At 50.2% G+C, this 15,960-nt stretch overlaps 2 protein-coding genes across 4 annotated transcripts in view; one reads left to right on the top strand and one right to left on the bottom strand.

The window, feature by feature from the left end:
* The first annotated feature begins 58 nt into the window (after positions 1-58).
* NT5C (5', 3'-nucleotidase, cytosolic) lies at positions 59-1,872 on the top strand. 2 transcript variants are annotated; one of them, XM_077754324.1, is made up of 4 exons: positions 59-508; positions 589-641; positions 1,275-1,389; positions 1,508-1,872. In XM_077754324.1, exons 2-4 carry the CDS (start codon positions 627-629, stop codon positions 1,666-1,668), a joined length of 291 nt encoding a protein of 96 aa, XP_077610450.1. In that variant the 5' UTR covers positions 59-508; positions 589-626; the 3' UTR covers positions 1,669-1,872. The 2 variants fall into 2 exon arrangements, with proteins under 2 accessions (XP_077610450.1, XP_077610442.1); XM_077754316.1 differs by having other exon boundaries at positions 589-649.
* Positions 1,867-15,960, bottom strand: part of ARMC7 (armadillo repeat containing 7) — a 19,834-nt gene continuing 5,740 nt past the window's right edge. The window contains exon 3 of one of the 2 annotated variants that reach the window (XM_077754295.1): positions 1,867-3,429. In XM_077754295.1, coding sequence (XP_077610421.1) covers positions 3,068-3,429 — 362 coding nt within the window. In that variant the 3' untranslated portion in view covers positions 1,867-3,067. The remainder of the gene's footprint in view (positions 3,430-15,960) is intronic. The other variant, XM_077754302.1, reaches the window with a different exon arrangement.

Here is a 15,960-nt window from a genome sequence, read left to right as displayed (position 1 = left end):
GGAGCCCGGGCAGGTACACGTGCAGGCAGGCGGGCGCGCTCTTGGGCCNGGGCAGGGAGCCCCGTACCCAGTGTCCCCGGGAGCGGGGAGCCCCGACCCCACAGGATACCCGGTAGCAAGGGCCCAGACCCCATCGGATGCAAGGGAGCCCGAGCCCCGACCCCACCACACCCAGAAATGGGAGCCCTCCTCTTGGGCAAGACTGTCTTCCCCCTTTAACAACACCCTTACTTTAGAATCCATTGTTCACCCTGGGCACGAAAGTCGGTCGGAGTGCTTCCCCCTAAGCAAACTTCCTCTCCCTGTGGCTCTGATTTGGGGACCAAAGCCCCCCAGGAATCTTTGAGAATCCTCCCTGGGGCTAGATCTGGAGGCAGAAGCTGGGACAAGAACATGTTATCTTTCAGGACAAAGTGGCCAGTGTGTATGAAGCCCCAGGCTTTTTCCTAGACTTGGAGCCTATCCCAGGAGCCTTGGAAGCCCTGCAGGAGATGAACAACATGCAGGAGTGAGGAAGGGCAAAGAGGGGAGGGGCGGTGGAGAAGAGGGAGGGCACCACCCTAACCCTAACCTGTGCCCTTTGTGCAGCACCGAGGTCTTCATCTGCACCAGCCCTCTGACGAAGTATGAACACTGTGTGGGTGAGAAGGTGCGGCTGCCCCAGCACCTGAGAGCACACTGCTTCCTAGGTCCTGAGATTTAAAGTAACCCAGNCCCCCCCCCCCCGCCCCCCGCTTCTCCCCTGCTCTCTTGCTTGTGCTCGCTCTCTCAAAATAAATGCTTAAAATTAAAAAAATAAACAAACCAGCAGAAACACAGGAAGTGGGGGTAGGGGAAGGGGAGCCACATCTCCAGGGCCGGAGACCCCACTCCCACCTGCTTCCTGGCCCTGCTGACAGACCGGTGCCCCCGTCCACAGTACCGCTGGGTGGAGAACCACCTGGGGCCGCAGTTTGTGGAGCGCATTATCNGTCCTGAGATTTAAAGTAACCCAGCAGCGGGGCACCTGGGTGGTTCAGCCAGTTAAGGGTCAGGCTCTGTGCTGATGGCGCTGAGCCTGCTTGGGATTCTCTCTCTCCCCCTCTCTGCTTCTCCCCTGCTCTCTTGCTTGTGCTCTCTCTCTCAAAATAAATGCTTAATTTTTTTTTTAAACATAAACCAGCAGAAACACAGGAAGTGGGGGGTAGGGGAAGGGGAGCAGCGTCTCAAGGGCAGGAGACCCCACTCCCACCTGCTTCCTGGCCCTGCTGACAGACCCGTGCCCCCGTCCACAGTACCGCTGGGTGGAGAACCACCTGGGGCCGCAGTTTGTGGAGCGCATTATCCTGACGAGGGACAAGACGGTGGTCTTGGGGGACCTGCTCATTGACGACAAGGACACCATTCGAGGTTAGACCTGTTTTCCTGGCAACCTTCCAGGCATTTGGCCTGCTGGGATTAGGGAGGGAGTAAAAATAGCCAGATTACAGACTGCATCTCCCTGCCTTTCTCCCGCGTCCTGTCCCAGGCCAAGAGGAGACCCCAAGCTGGGAGCACATCTTGTTCACCTGCTGCCACAACCAGCACCTCGCCCTGCCCTCCACAAAGAGACGGCTGCTGTCCTGGAGTGACAACTGGAGGGAGATCATAGACAGCAAGCGGGGGGCCGGGACGGTGGGAAGAAGCTGAAGGAAGGGAAGGCAGGCCAGCAGGGAACCCCAGCAGAGCTGCAGGACAGGGCAGCGTCATGGCGGTGGCCACCAGCACCGTAGAGCAGGGAGAACAAGAACCTCGGTTCTCACAAGCCAGCCACCTGGAACCCCACAAGATGGCTGGCAAACATGGTGGGAAAACTTCTCAGGAACCTTTTTAATAAAACACTTTGGCTCACCACTCTTTAAACGTCCTTTATTTGGGAAAGTAAAGGTATAGGAGCCCTAGGGAAGCAGGTGGAATGCAGGCTGAGAAGGAAGCTTTCTCTTCCCTCTTCCTATCCTTCATGCCACCTCTGTCTGGATACCATCCCTCTTGTATCTGCCATCTTTCATCTTGGCCATGTTAGAGGTCAACCTTAAGGGAGTGCAGAAGGGAGGCCAGGAAGTTCCCCATTGCTCCTGAACCCCGACTCTCCAGGGGCATCCCACACCGCTTCCCCTGTGCTGGTCAATGTACATTATGGACTCTAAGCCACAGACTTGTCAGTATCTGGTCCCTTAAGCCACCACTCTTGCCTTCCCGAAGCCCTCCTGAGTCTGAGACTTCCAGGGCCAGGGATGACTCCTCACTAACCCAACCCTGATGGCAGAGGAGGGCCAGGGCGCTCAGGCTGGGGCCACAGGGTGGTGAGGGGAGACTATGCAGCTTCAAGGCTCTGCCTTATTCTGATGTGTCCTCACCCTCATACTCCTGGTCTTATGGACTGCATCTCTACAGAATAGAGACCACACCTTTGTCTTTGAAGCTCATGGTGCTTGGCAGATAGGCCTGTGGATAAACAGGTGATCCTCGGCCAGAGTTCTCCGGGCTGGTGTCCACCATACCCAGTGCCCAGCAGGGAGAGCTTGCGGTGTAGGTACCCAGCTTCCATAGCCCTGGAGTGGGCATGGCCAGCTTCCCAGAGCTGGCTTCTCATTTCTATTCCTCACGATTACTCCAGATATGTTAAAGAATTCCTCTTCCCTCAAACAGAAGCAATTCTCCTAATCCCAGGCACAGCTGCTCCTCATGACGACCCCTTCTGTAAGGCCTCTGGATCTTGGGTCCCAGCGGCTTCACTCTCACACAAGGGCTTGGTGGCGGCAGGAGGCAGGCCCTTGACCTCCATCTGGTTGAGAATGTCAGCTTATGGAAATGGCACTGCCTTTGCCCTCTTCCACATCCCTCCATTCTGGCTTCCTCACTCATGCCTCTCATCACAGTGTAAACACCTGTCACACTGAGAAGACTCACCTTTAAAATACCTTAAAGGGCAACTTTTGGAGAGAACATGCTCAGGGGGAGCCAGGGTGCTCCTGCTCCCTGAGCCCCCACCCGGATCGTGGTCTCATCTCCAGCAGTCAGGGTGCCATGGCCGTGAAATCTCCTTGGGTCAGGGCTGCTGGGGGGCCTCAGTCCTTGGCAGTGGGATGCCCAGGGCAGAGTGAGCCCGCCAGCTGCGGGCTTCCGCCACCTGGCTTGGGGAACAGAAGTCTTCGAGGAAGATCTGGGCCAGGTTCCGGAGCCTTGTATTGGCTGAGAGAGAGAAGCGCAGCATGCACTGCACCACGGGCATGGCGGTCAGCTCAGGGTGCGAGCCAGAGCCTGGCGAGCTCAGGTACATGAGCGTGGTGACAGCAGACAGCACGGTCTCCTCGTTGGGACTGGACAGGCAGTTGATGATGAGGGGGATGCCCCCTGTCTGCAGGATGTGCTCCTTGTTGGCCCTGTCTGGACACAGGTTGCAGAGGCCTCCTGGGGAAGAGCAAAGGGGAGACTGGCTGCTCAGGCCTGGGCAACCTCCCAGGTCCTCTCGGCCCACTTCGTCCAAGGGAAGGGCCCAGGCCTATGAGAAGGTGGCCCAGGGACAAGAGATTGAAAGTCCGCTCTGGTATCCAGCCCTTCCTTTCAAGGTTCCTGCCTGCCCATCACAGCCTAGCCTTCAGGAAGTGGATACCAATCCCTTACCCCCTCAGCCAATTCAATGATTGATATGCTTTCCTCTTTTTTTAAAGCAAAAAAAAAAGTGGGGGGGGGGCGCCTGGGTGGCTCAGTTGGTTAAGATTCCAACTTCCGCTTGGGTCTTGATCTCATGGCTTGTGAGTTTGAGCCCTGCAATGGGCTCTGTGCTGACAGCTCAGAGCCTGAAGCCTGCTTTGGATTCTGTGTCTCCCTCTCTCTCTACCCCTCCCCCACTTGCAGTCTATCTCTCAAAAATGAATAAATGTTAAAAAAAAAAATTTAAAAAAAAGAGGCTAGAGCAAGTGGGGGCAGGTGAAGGGTGGGGGGCTGGCAGGGGCAGGGCTGCCCAGGTTTGGCACTGGCATCCCCTCCCCAGCAGCACCTGGGTCAGTTTGAGTGCTGCTATAGGGAAATGTCTTGAATGTTTATTCATGACCAAGAGATCATGACCTGAAGTGAAGTCAGATGCTCACTGAGCCACCCACGTGCCCCTAGGGAAATGTCTTTGAAGGTTTTATCCATTCAGCCTCTAGGGACTTCTCAGTGAATCTGGAATAAAATCAGAATTCCCCTTTGAAGTCTTCAGGGCCCTGCACTTCCTCAGCCCATCCTTGGAGTCTCTGGGCCCCGGATTTTCACATGCTGCCTTCCTCTGGCTGGGAAGCAACCCTTCACTGCTCCCTCACCAGAAGGTTTCCCTGGAATACCCCACTAGCCAACCCCCACCACGTCCAGGGCACTCCTTTCATCACTGCATGTCATCTTTATATGCTTAGAGCTCTCAGAAACCATCTTGGCAGATTTGTTTTCTTGCTCACTAACTGCCAAGCTCCACCGGAAGGTACCTGCCTTGAGGTCAAGTCCTTGATGCCTGGGGCAGGAGGCGCTCCAGAAATACTTGCTGGAGGGGTTGTAAAGCAGTGGGGAGGTTCGGGGGGGAACAGCAGTGGGCTGGGGGATTGGGCGGGACGGCTTCCTGAGGTGTTGCCCACCAGACTTCTGCAGCGCTGGCATCCAAGCTGTGGCTCAGAGCACCTCCGAGGGAAGCAAGGAGCTTAGTGGCACTCCTGGAGTCACGAGTGAGGGGGACAAGGCACTCTGAGGGCAGCGAGGTCCCTGCCCTGCTGATAATACCTCAGCACCTGCTCACCCCAGTGCAGCCCTGAGCACATCCTGGGGTCATCCTGTCACTGGACACCATAAAGCAAGGCCCTGCTTTCTGGTTTATTTCTGTATCCCAGGGAACCGCAACTGTGGACACTCACTGGACACATGCTGGGAGCACGACTGAACCCCATGAAGTGTTACTACCACCCCTATTTCAGTGGAAGCCGAGGCTGTTGAGTAACATACCCCATGTCCCAGGGATGGAAGTCCTATGCTACTCTCGTGGGACAAGTGGAAATGCTCTGGCTTCCCGGACTCACCGACACGAGGTCTTCTGAACTACAAGTGGTGAACCAGCCTCCTACCCACACTGTAGTCTAATGGACGGGGGCAGAGGGTAGGATTTATCTCCGCTGTAAAGTATGATAAGATGAATCCTGAGTCACTCTCGGCTAGTGAGTCACCATCACACACAGATGTGCCTGGGTGGGACGCTGCCACCCAGGCTGGGAGATAATCAGATGGCTGGAGAGTGAGGGTAGGAGGAGGCCTCAGGACAGGGGGCCCGTCTGCTCCCCATCTGGAGACCTAGGAGGTCTCCAAGGGTGAATCCTGTACCTGCCAGAGCTCACCGCTGCCTGGGGCCCCAACCACAGGCACTGCCTTCCTGGCAGCGATCCTCGGAGGGGAGGACAAGACCATCTGGAAAGAGAAGGGCTTCAGGGGGGCAAGAGTCTGAGCGGGAGCACCCAAAATGGAGCCAGAGGACCCAGGAGAAGCCCAGGCCACGGGCGCTTTGCGCTTTCCCTCCTGAGTCTACCTATGTGACCCTGCCCTAAAGAACTAAGGAGGGCTATGGCAAGAGAGTAACACAAAAAAATGGAAGCTTCCTAAATAAGGCCCAACAATAGCAGGCTGGTTAGATAAAGTCTGGTTACATCCATATGATGGAAAAGTATACAGTTCTTAAAAATAATGTTTTCAAAGAATAGTTAATATGGGAAAATGTCTACAACATAAGGTTGAGGAGGAAAGAAAGTCATCAAACTGTAAATAGGATAAAACTGCAATAAAAAAAAAAAAAAAAAGAAAGCCCAACAAGATATCAACTCTTCTGCGAGCCTTCTGTGACGACCCTAACCAGACCCTCCCCACCTTCATTTCCTTCCTTCGCACCAGCATTACTGCTCATCATGTTCACTGAAGGTTGTCCCACTAGACGACAAACCCCACAAGGGTGGGAACTTTGTCTTGTGCCATGCTGTCACCTCAGGCTGGCATATAACACATGCTCAGTAAACGAACAGATACATTAAAAAAGGACAAGCTGGAAACACGGCAAAATGCTAGCAATGTTTATTTCTGTGCAGCAGGATTAGGAGCTGTTTTTATTTTCTTCATTTTCCAAGTTTTCCTCCATGAAAACATTTTTTTATAATCAGGAAAAGGATCAAAAAAAAAAAGCCAAATTTCATTTAGAAAGTAAAACTCAGGGTGTGTAGGTGACTCAGTCGGTTAAGCATCTGACCCTTGATTTAGGCTCAGGTCATGATCTCATGTTTTGGAAGTTTGAGCCCCGCACTGACCTTGGGATCCTCTCTCTGCCCCTCCCTCACTCGTGCTCTATTTCTCTCTCTGTAAAAGAGCTTTCCTATTCTTCCTTTCTAATCTTATATCCTAAAAAACTTTCACTGTTCAACTTTTGCTGCTCAAAAAAACAAAAAACTCATCAAATGACACCACTGAAAAAATACACTTCACATATAAAGTCTATTAATAGACTATATATATTAAGTCTATTAATATATATTAAGTCTATTAAATTATATATTAATAAGTCTTAAATTATTAATAAGTCTATTAATAAGTCTATTAAAGTATATAATATTAATAAGTCTATTGATATTATATACTTTAATAGACTTAATATATAAAGAATATATATTACGGAGTGGCTCAGTTGGTTGAATGTCTGACTCTTGATTTCAGCTCAGGTTATGATCTCACAGATAGTGGGGCTGAGCCACATATCAGGCTCTGTGCTGACAGTGCAGAGCCTGTTTGGGACTCTCCTTCTCTCCTCTGCTCCTCCCCTGCTCGAGCGTGCGTGTGTGTGCTATTCTTTCTCTCAAAATGAATAAACATAAAAAAATCTAAAGTACATTACTGTCTATCAATGAAAGATGAACACGATGTAAAAAATGAACAGAGACTTGGGTAATTCTGCACAACAGGGCCAGTGTAGGACAAAGGGCTCATCGCTACTTCTCAGAGGCAGGATCGGATACCTCCACACACCTAAAATGGCTAAAACCAAGCAGACTGACAATAATAAGAGCTGGCGGGAGGTGGGGCTGCTAGAATTCTCATACACGGGGGTGAGGGGTCTCACGCTGCATAATGAAGGTGACAGCTTCTAAAGTAAAACATCCACCTACCCTAGGACTCAGCAGTTCCACTTCTACCTGAATCTGAGAAAAAGGTGTACATATCTATACAAGAAAACTTGTGTACAAACTATCCTAACAGTTTTCTTCATAAAGGCTCTAAATTAGAAACAACTCAAATCTCCATCAGAAGGTGAACTGAACAAAGTGTGGCATATTCATACAAAGACATGAACGAAGGCTACTGTAACAATCTGGATGGATTTTAAAAACAGTGAGTGAAAGGGGCGCCTGGGTGGCTTAGTCGGTTAAGCGTCCGACTTTCCGACTTTCGCTTAGGTCATGATCTCGCGGTTTGTGAGTTCGAGCCCCGCGTCGGGCTCTGTGCTGACTGCCAGCTCGGAGCCTGGAGCCTGTTTCAGCCTGTGACTCCCTCTCTCTCTGTCCCTCCCCTGCTCACGCTGTCTCTCTCTCCTAGAAATAAATAAAACATTAAAAAATAAAAATTTAAAAAAAAAAAATAAAAAAAAAAAAAAACAGTGAGTGAAAGAACCCAGACACAGGAGCACATCCTGTGTGACTGAACACAGATGGAGTTCAAGAACAGGCAAAACAGGGGCACCCGGCTGGCTCAGTCGGTGAGGCGTGTGACTCCTGATCTCAGGGTCATGAGTTCAGCCCCACGATGGGTGTAGAGATCACTTAAAAATAAAATCTTGGGGCACCTGGGTGGCTCAGTCAGTTAAGCAACCGACTTTGGCTCAGGTCATGATCTCACGGTTCATGGGTTCAAGCCCCACGTCAGGGTCTGTGCTGACAGCTAGCTCAGAGCCTGAAGACTGCTTTGGGTGACAGCGACAGCTAGCTCAGAGCCTGAAGACTGCTTTGGGTTCTCTCTCTCTCTCTCTCTCTCTGTCTCTCTCTCTCAGAAATAAATAAAACATTTTAAAAAATAATAAAATAAAATCTTAAGGGAAAAAAAAAAAAAGACCGAACAAATAGGCAAAACTCATAGGTTAGAATAGTGGTTACCTGGGGCGTGGAAGACACTAACTGGGAAAGGGACCTTTCTGAGGAGATGGAAACATTCTAGATCTTGATTTTAGTGCTGGTTACATAAACATGCATATGCCTTAATGAATTTAAAAATCCATCAAACTGCACTGGGTGTTGTATGGAAATGCTGAATCACTATTATCGTACACCTGAAGCTGATATTACACTGAATGTTAACTAACCAGAATTTTTTTAAAAACCTTAAAAAAAGAAGTTCAAGGAAAAAAAATCGTCAAACTGACACTTAAGATATGTACACGTCACTGTATGCTGATCGTGCTGCAACTTAAACCATGGTTACCAAACGAAAAGGAGAACAAGTTCCGACTGGCTGATGCAAGTGTTACAGGCAAACCAGACAAGACACAAATAGAGTAAGAGGGCCCTTCCAGACACACGGAACCACAGAAACCCCCAGGAAAGGCAAAAAGAGAAAACTCCAAGTAAAACCAAGAATGAGAAAGCTGGAGGCTCAGAGAGGTCAGGCAGGGGACCCCAGGTCACACAGCAAGAACGGGGCTGGTGCTGAGACAGGAAGGTCTAAGGACTGTTCTGGGGATTAAATGAGATCACGCCCTAGGAGAGAGTGGCCCAAGACTTTACTCCCTCTGATGACTCAGCCATCTCAGGGCCCTGGGCTGGCCGCAGCCCATCCCAGATAAAAGTCTTCATTCGAGACTATTTGTTCTTGGGTTTTACTTCAGCATCTTGAAAACCATTCTTTCTGTAATTTAAATGTGGAGGGACAGAAGAGTAAGTAGAGAAAGTTACCATTATATGTAAAAAGAAAGGGAACAGGGTGACAGGTTTAGAGATGGAAGTGCAGCTTCTCTGAAAATGCCCTGTATACAGTTTTGACTTAAACTCATGAATGTTCCTCTAACAACATCACATTACATCAAAAGAAGAAAAACACGGCTTTTCGTACTTCTGACCTATACTTCACTTCTGGAAATTTATGCTACAGGCATACCCCGTACAGGGGAGAAGTGACATATAAGGAAGGTGACAGACATACAAAGCAGCCCTAAGGGGCTGGCTGCAGAGTGGCGAGTGGCATTCACTAGCAGTGAGGCAGCTCTTGAGGTGCCTGGGGGGCTCAGTGGGTTCAGCATCCAACTTCTGCTCAGGTCACGATCTCACAGTTTGTGAGTTCAGGCCCCATGTCGGGCTCTGTGTTGACGGCTCAGAGCCTGGAGCCTGCTTCAGATTCTGTGTCTCCCCTTCTCTCTGCCCCTCCCATGATCATGCTCTCTCTCTTTCGATGATAAATAAACATTAAAATTTTTTTCTAAAAAAATGAGGCAGCTCTTTATGGGCTGATTACTGCAGGTGCACGAAGGAAGGAAGGAAGGAAGGAAGGAAGGGAGGAAGGGAGGGAGGGAGGGAGGAAGGAAGGATCGAAGAAAAAAAGAGCGAGCGAGCAGACTATATGCATCATATGCCACCACAAGTGTAGAACCTGCAAAAAGGTGTAAGTGTAAATATATACATATTTGTTCATAAAGCCTGACAATATCTCTGGGAGGATATAAAACAAACTAGTAAATGGTTGCTTCCAGAAAAGGCTACTGAGGGTGTTACTGTTGATGACATATGCTTTTGAATTCTGTACCATGTGAATGAATCATGCATCACATAAATTCATACACACACACACACACACACACACACCCCTTGCTCGTGTCCAGAACTAAGTGGAAGGGAAACTGGTCTCTGCAAGTCCAAGAGGGATGGACTGGCTGCCCTGGCCCAGCAGCACAGAAGGAAGTGGAGAAGGAAGTGGAGACGGAAGTGGAGAAGGAAGCAGCGAAGGAAGCGGAGAAGGAAGTGGAGACGGAAGTGGAGACAGAAGTGGAGAAGGAAGCAGCGGGAGGAGAACACCAACATCACCTCGTTTCTATAAGGGGAATCCTGCCACAGATGGATGGCTGAGGAATTCCTTTTTTTTAAATGTTTATTCATTTTTGAGAGAGAGAGAGTGCGCGCTTGGAAAAGAGCAGGGGAGGGGCAGAGAGTGAGGTGGACAGAAGACCTGCAGGCTCCACACTGACAACAGCCCAACGTGGGGCTCAAACCCATGAACCATGAGATCATGACCTGAACTGAAGGTGGATGCTTACCTGACTGGCCACCCGGGAGCCTCCTCCTTCTTTTTCTTTTCTTTTTCTTAAATGTAAACTCTATGCCCAACATAAGGGTTGAACTCATGACCTCCGAGATCTTGAGTTGCAAGCTCTACCTACTGAGGCAGAAGGTGCCCCAAGGAATTCCTTTTTAAGCAGAAAGATGTATGACCCCAGGAGCCTAACTGATCAGTGAGAGAAGGAGGTACAGGGAAGCTCCAGAGTATGGAGGATGGAGCAGAGGTGGGCAGATCTAGTTAGATTCCCGGCACTGCCATTGAGGACCTAGGTGACCAGAGGAAGCAACTCAGTTTCTCTAAGCCTGTTTCTTCATTAGTAAAATGGCTCAAGATAATTGAAATAATGTGCTCAAGTTACCAATACCACCCCCCCCACCCCAGCACACAGTACATGTGGACCAAGCATGCACCTGTTTATAGCCCCAGAGACCAGCAAAGGGCCACACCTGCAACCCACATGTACACAAAGAACTGACACATACACGTAGAGTTTAACAATGAGACTGCAAAAGCCCACCCACGTAACCAGCACCAAGGTCAGGAAGGAAAATAGTCGGGGGCGCCTGGGTGGCTCAGTCAGTTGGGCATCTGACCTCAGCTCAGGTCATGATCTCATTACTCGTGGGTTCGAGCCCCACATCGGGCTCTGTGCTGACAGCTCAGAGCCTGGAGCCTCCTTTTGATTCTGTCTCTCTCTCTCTCTCTCTCTCTGCTCTTCTCCCACTCGTGATCCCTCTCTCAAAAATAAGCATAAAAAAAAAAAAGGAAAACAGCAACTCAAAAGCCTCTGCATGTCCCTTCCTGATCCAATTCTCTCCCATCAGAGGTAAACACCTTCCTGACTTGTAATAATTTAATAATTTCTAATGAGTAAGCCGGAACTTCTAAATTTTTAATAAAAAATAATTTTGCTACATATACATCCCTACTATACTAATACGATAATTCACTTCTGCCTAGTTTTGGATTTTACGGAAATAAGTTACATTGTATGTATTACATGTGTAGCACCATTTGCTTAACGTTAGGTAAGATTACTGCATGTAGCTACAGATGGTTCATTTACCTTGCTAAGTGAGCAGTAGGAATATCCCACAATGTCACTATCCATTCTGCTACTGACTGTTTCAAGTTTGGCTGTTATATATCATGCTGTGGTGACATTTTTGCACATATGTCTGGATGGGCACGTACCCGAACCCTATGAATACAACTTCTGGGTCATGGGGTATGCCTGTCTTCAACTTTATTAAATACTGTTTTTCAGGGGGTGCCTGGATAGCTCAGCTGGTTAAGTGTCTGACTCTCAGTTTCAGTTCAGGTCATGATCTCAAGAGTTTGTGGGATTGAGCCCTATGTTGGGCTTTGTGCTGACACAAGCCTGCTTAGAATTCTCTCTCGTTCTCTCTGCCCCTCCCCCATGCATGTGCACTCTAAGTAAATGTTAAAAAAAANAAAACATTAAAGAAAAATTAAAAAAAAAAATAAGACACTTAACCAAGAGAGCCACTCAGGCACCCTTGGGCCCTGTTTTAGTAACTAAACTGCCAAGAATTCTGTGATATCCTAGGATTCAACCAGTTTTCGTGGAGGCAGAGAATTCTCTTTTGGCACCTTTTTTTTTTTTAAGTTTGTTTGTTTGTTTGTTTAGAGAGCAAGAAGGGCAGAGAGAGAGAAAAAAATCCCAAGCAGGCTCTGTACTGTCCGTGTAGAGCCCCTCTCAGGACTTGAACTTATGAACCATGAGATGACGACCTGAGCCAAAATCAAGCGTCAGATGCTCAACCGACTGAGCCGCCCAGGCGCCCTCTCCTGGTTCCTCTGTGTCTCCATACAGCATCTAGGCTGCTGCAGCAGCACACACACTGCATCTAGAACACCTGAGAGCCATCCAATAGTGCTTTGGGCAAACATTCCCAAATTAATGCCAAAGGCTTCATTTGGAGCAAGAGCTCCAAATTCTTTCACTCTTTTGAATATTTACTGAGATCCAGGCTTTATATCTGGTTCTCTCTAATGCACCCACTCCCATCCCCTCTCCCACGCAAGGGCAGCTCTGGCAGACCCCTGCTGTCTCCCAGTGGCAGCTCTTCTTAGTGGGCGATCAGGTATGGCCCCGGGCTGTGAGCACCACCAGAATCACCTCACGGATAGCGTGGAAGTGGCAAGGTGCAGTGGAAACAAAGAACAAGGAAAGATGATGCTCTGGAGTTTGAGCCTTGGCTCCGCCAGCTGGGTCCCCTGGGCATGGAATTTGTATCCAGGCAGATTGAGTAAATTCCTGGCTCCAGTCAGCAGTAACAGTGTGAGCCTCGGGCAACGGCCCTAACTCACTGAGAAGCTGTTTCCTCATACATCAAGTGGGCTGAGTACTACCTGCCTTGCGGCTGGTGACACATTCAGAGACCTTGCAGGCGGTGCTGGCACAAGGTGGGCATGTGCTGACGAGTAGTGGGCACACCGTGGGCAGACAGTAGGCAGTCATAAAGGCAGCTTTTATCATAACAGCTCCCAAACCAGAGCCCTTCACCCTGAGGGGAGAAAAGGCAGACAGAGCTGCCAACCAAAGGGTAAAACAGTTCCACAATTGTTCTAAATGGGCAAATCCACAAAAGAAAAGGCCAAGAAAGGGGAAGGTACAGAGACTCAAAAATCCCTGCAGGCTATAGGCATCATCGTAACCAAATTCTTCTTTAAGGTTGTAGTTATCCTCCCTAGGGTGTTTTACAGGTCACAGGAAGATGCCCCCCACACATAGTCAATGGTCGGGGTCTCCAACTCGCCACCAGTGCAGCTCTCAGGCCTGCCACCTCAGCCCACAGAAACGACCACAGCGAGCCAAAGTGCTGGAGGTCAGGCCCTGAGCCCCCAGAGCAGGCAGAGCCGCGTGCCAGGAGAGGTCCCATCTCAAGAGCTGAGCGCAGGAGCACCACCCCAGAAGCGTGCCCGCCGCTGTGCTGGGCTGCAAGGGCAGGCTGCCGTGAACCAGCCGGAGGGCCGTGCTCCGTGCCTGATTCCTCATCAGGAACATGAAGGGCCTGGAGGGAGTGTCTTTCAAGGTTCCACAGCCCACAGTCCTAGGAACTGGGAACTCCTCTGTCCTTTTCTAGAATCTGACAGCCTTGGTTTCCGTCCCAGGCTGACACTCTTTAAACCCTGGCCCAACCACTGATCCTTCCTAAGCCTCAGATTCCTTATGGAAAATGGAGGTTATGAGTGCCACTTTCAGTGTGTCTCCGGGTCAGAGGCAACAAAGCACAGAAGCCAGTCCCCTGGCACAGAGAGAGTGCTCCGAGTGCCAGCTATCACTCCACATCCTCTGAAGTGCGAAAGCACCAGCTCTGTAGCCGGGAAGGGGGAGGGGGCTGGGCGCAGTGCCAACGCACACATTAGAGCCAGGCTTCCTTTGCCTAATGCTGCCCAGACACTCGCTGGGAGGCCAATGATCAACCTTCATATCTTTTCCTATTATTCAGTGTTTTTCCAGAAGGAAAGAATCCCTGAGACAGATGAATAGTTCCGTTGAAGGACAGCATGCCATTCCACCTCCTCTTTGGGAGTTGAGGGAACGGTTTATCCTCAAAGGGGCCCCGGACACCAGGCCCTTGGGGTGGAGGCCTACGGGATCATGCAGCTGCAGACACTTTATCTCATTTAATTCTCTCAACAACTCTGTGACGCAGGTACTGGTGCTGCCCCCCTGACAGGTGTTGAGAAGGGAAATCACAGGCCAGGAGTTAAGCAGGAGAGCCAGAACTTAAACCCAGGTCTGCCTGACTCCACAGTCCAGCTCTTACCAAACTCTGCTCTTTGTCAACCAACGGACGCTGTTTTTGTTCTGTGGGCCACAGGCAATCTAACTCACTCTCCTTTCTGGCAGTTATTCCAGAACCAACCCCAGTAAGGACTGCAGCACCAAGTCATGGTTAGTGCTCTGCACCTTCTGGGCCCTTCTCTCCCCTTCCCCAGAGATAAGCAAAGCTGGGCTCTGCCTTCGTGGAGATCACAATCTCAGGCCTGGCATGAGAGATGAAAGAGTCAAAGCTACAAAGCACAGCACAGAGCCTGTTAGCAGAATAAGCACCTGACAGCTGGCCATTTAGGGCCAGCGACATTAAGAGAAAAGGAAATGACAGCAGTAGCAAAACACACACATAAGTATGACTGGGACTCTCTGTCATGCAAATAAATGCAAGAGAAATTCACTCTGCAGACAATCCCATGGAGGGATTCAATGCTAGTAGGAAAGCTACTGTTCTGGGGATAGGGATCTTGTGCTGGTAGGAAGGAGAGGAAGAGAAAAGAGAGGCAAAGGGCAGGGAAAAGTAAGCCTGGTGATGACACTAACAGTGTAACCAGCTAGACAAAGTACCTTCATGGAGACACAGACACACGCACCCACGTCTGTCCCCCCCGATGGTCCTGCAGGGTAGGGCAAACACAGGTGAGCGAACGAGTCTCAAAGAAGGGACAGACGGAACTGAGCCACAAGGATTGGCTAGGAAGTGGAGCAGCTGGGACCGTGGACTCCAGGCCCAGGGCTTGATCACCCACTCTGGGAAGCTGCCCAGCAGAGCAAGAACCGAGGCCAGACCCAAGTCTCCCGGCTCAGCACACCAGGGGCTGAGAGTGCTCCTGCCTTGGGAAAGTTACTTCCTGCTCATGCAAAAACTTTTTTTGGTTGATGGCTCTCTTTATGTGAGTTTTCTCCAGTCAAAAGCTTGAGTTGGAGGAGCTCTATCGCTCCCAGGTGGAGGTTGAGCCACATGCTTCGCAGGGGCCACTGTCACCATTCAGATGGCAGAAGCTGTGGAGCAGAGGGAGGGGATGGAGGACATGGAGGACGTACACAGAAGAAAATCTTCAAGTGGCCGATGGTTTAGTATATTTATTTAGCATAATAAATAATAAATAAATGTCTCTTCCAGAGGGACAGAGACATGAGCCAGCACCACGCTTACACCTGGCCAACTGGGGCTCCTGGCCCTGCTTCAGAGGGTCTCACGCTGGCCTTCCCCACAGGTTGAAGAGTCCAAGGAGTCCACCCTGAGCCCATCCTCCTCCGCCCAGTACTTGGAGCTCCAGGCCCTGAACCTGCTCCCACAGCTGCATGGGCCTCTGTCCTGGATCCTGACTCCCAAGGGTGGCCTCAACTGATGGTGTGTGCAGCCCCACTGTTGTGTGGACACTCCTAAGTCTGAAGGAGTGGCCACAGGGCAGGTATGGACAAAGCCAGGATGGCCTCACATATGGGTGTGAGACCTACTGTGGTGAGAAGAGGAGGGATGACTCCCATTTGTACTGTGACCCCAGGTACCCCAAACAGAAGGGGCAAACCTGGATGGTCTTTCAAAATTTTATTTTATTTTATTTTTTTTAAATATTTTTATTTATTTCTAGGAGCTAGAGAGAGAGAGAAAGACAGCATGAGCAGGGGAGGGTCAGAGAGAGAGGGAGATACAGACTCTGAAATAGGCTCCAGGCTCCGAGCTGGCAGTCAGCACAGAGCCCGACACGGGGCTCAAACCCACGAACCGTGAGATCATGACCTAAGCGAAAGTCGGATGCTTAACCGACTAAGCCACCCAGGCGCCCCTGGTCTTTCAAAATTTTAAATCACACCTACCT

This window comes from Crocuta crocuta, unplaced genomic scaffold, assembly GCF_008692635.1.
Source record: "Crocuta crocuta isolate KB4526 unplaced genomic scaffold, BGI_CrCroc_1.0 scaffold50, whole genome shotgun sequence".
Lineage (NCBI taxonomy): Eukaryota > Metazoa > Chordata > Mammalia > Carnivora > Hyaenidae > Crocuta > Crocuta crocuta.
This window is presented reverse-complemented; position numbering and strand designations above follow the sequence as displayed.

Coding starts and splice junctions, on each gene's coding strand:
- NT5C (XM_077754316.1), top strand. Junction 650..1,274: donor AACACTGTGTGGGTGAGAAG/GTGCGGCTGCCC, acceptor CCCCGTCCACAG/TACCGCTGGGTGGAGAACCA. Junction 1,390..1,507: donor CGACAAGGACACCATTCGAG/GTTAGACCTGTT, acceptor GTCCTGTCCCAG/GCCAAGAGGAGACCCCAAGC.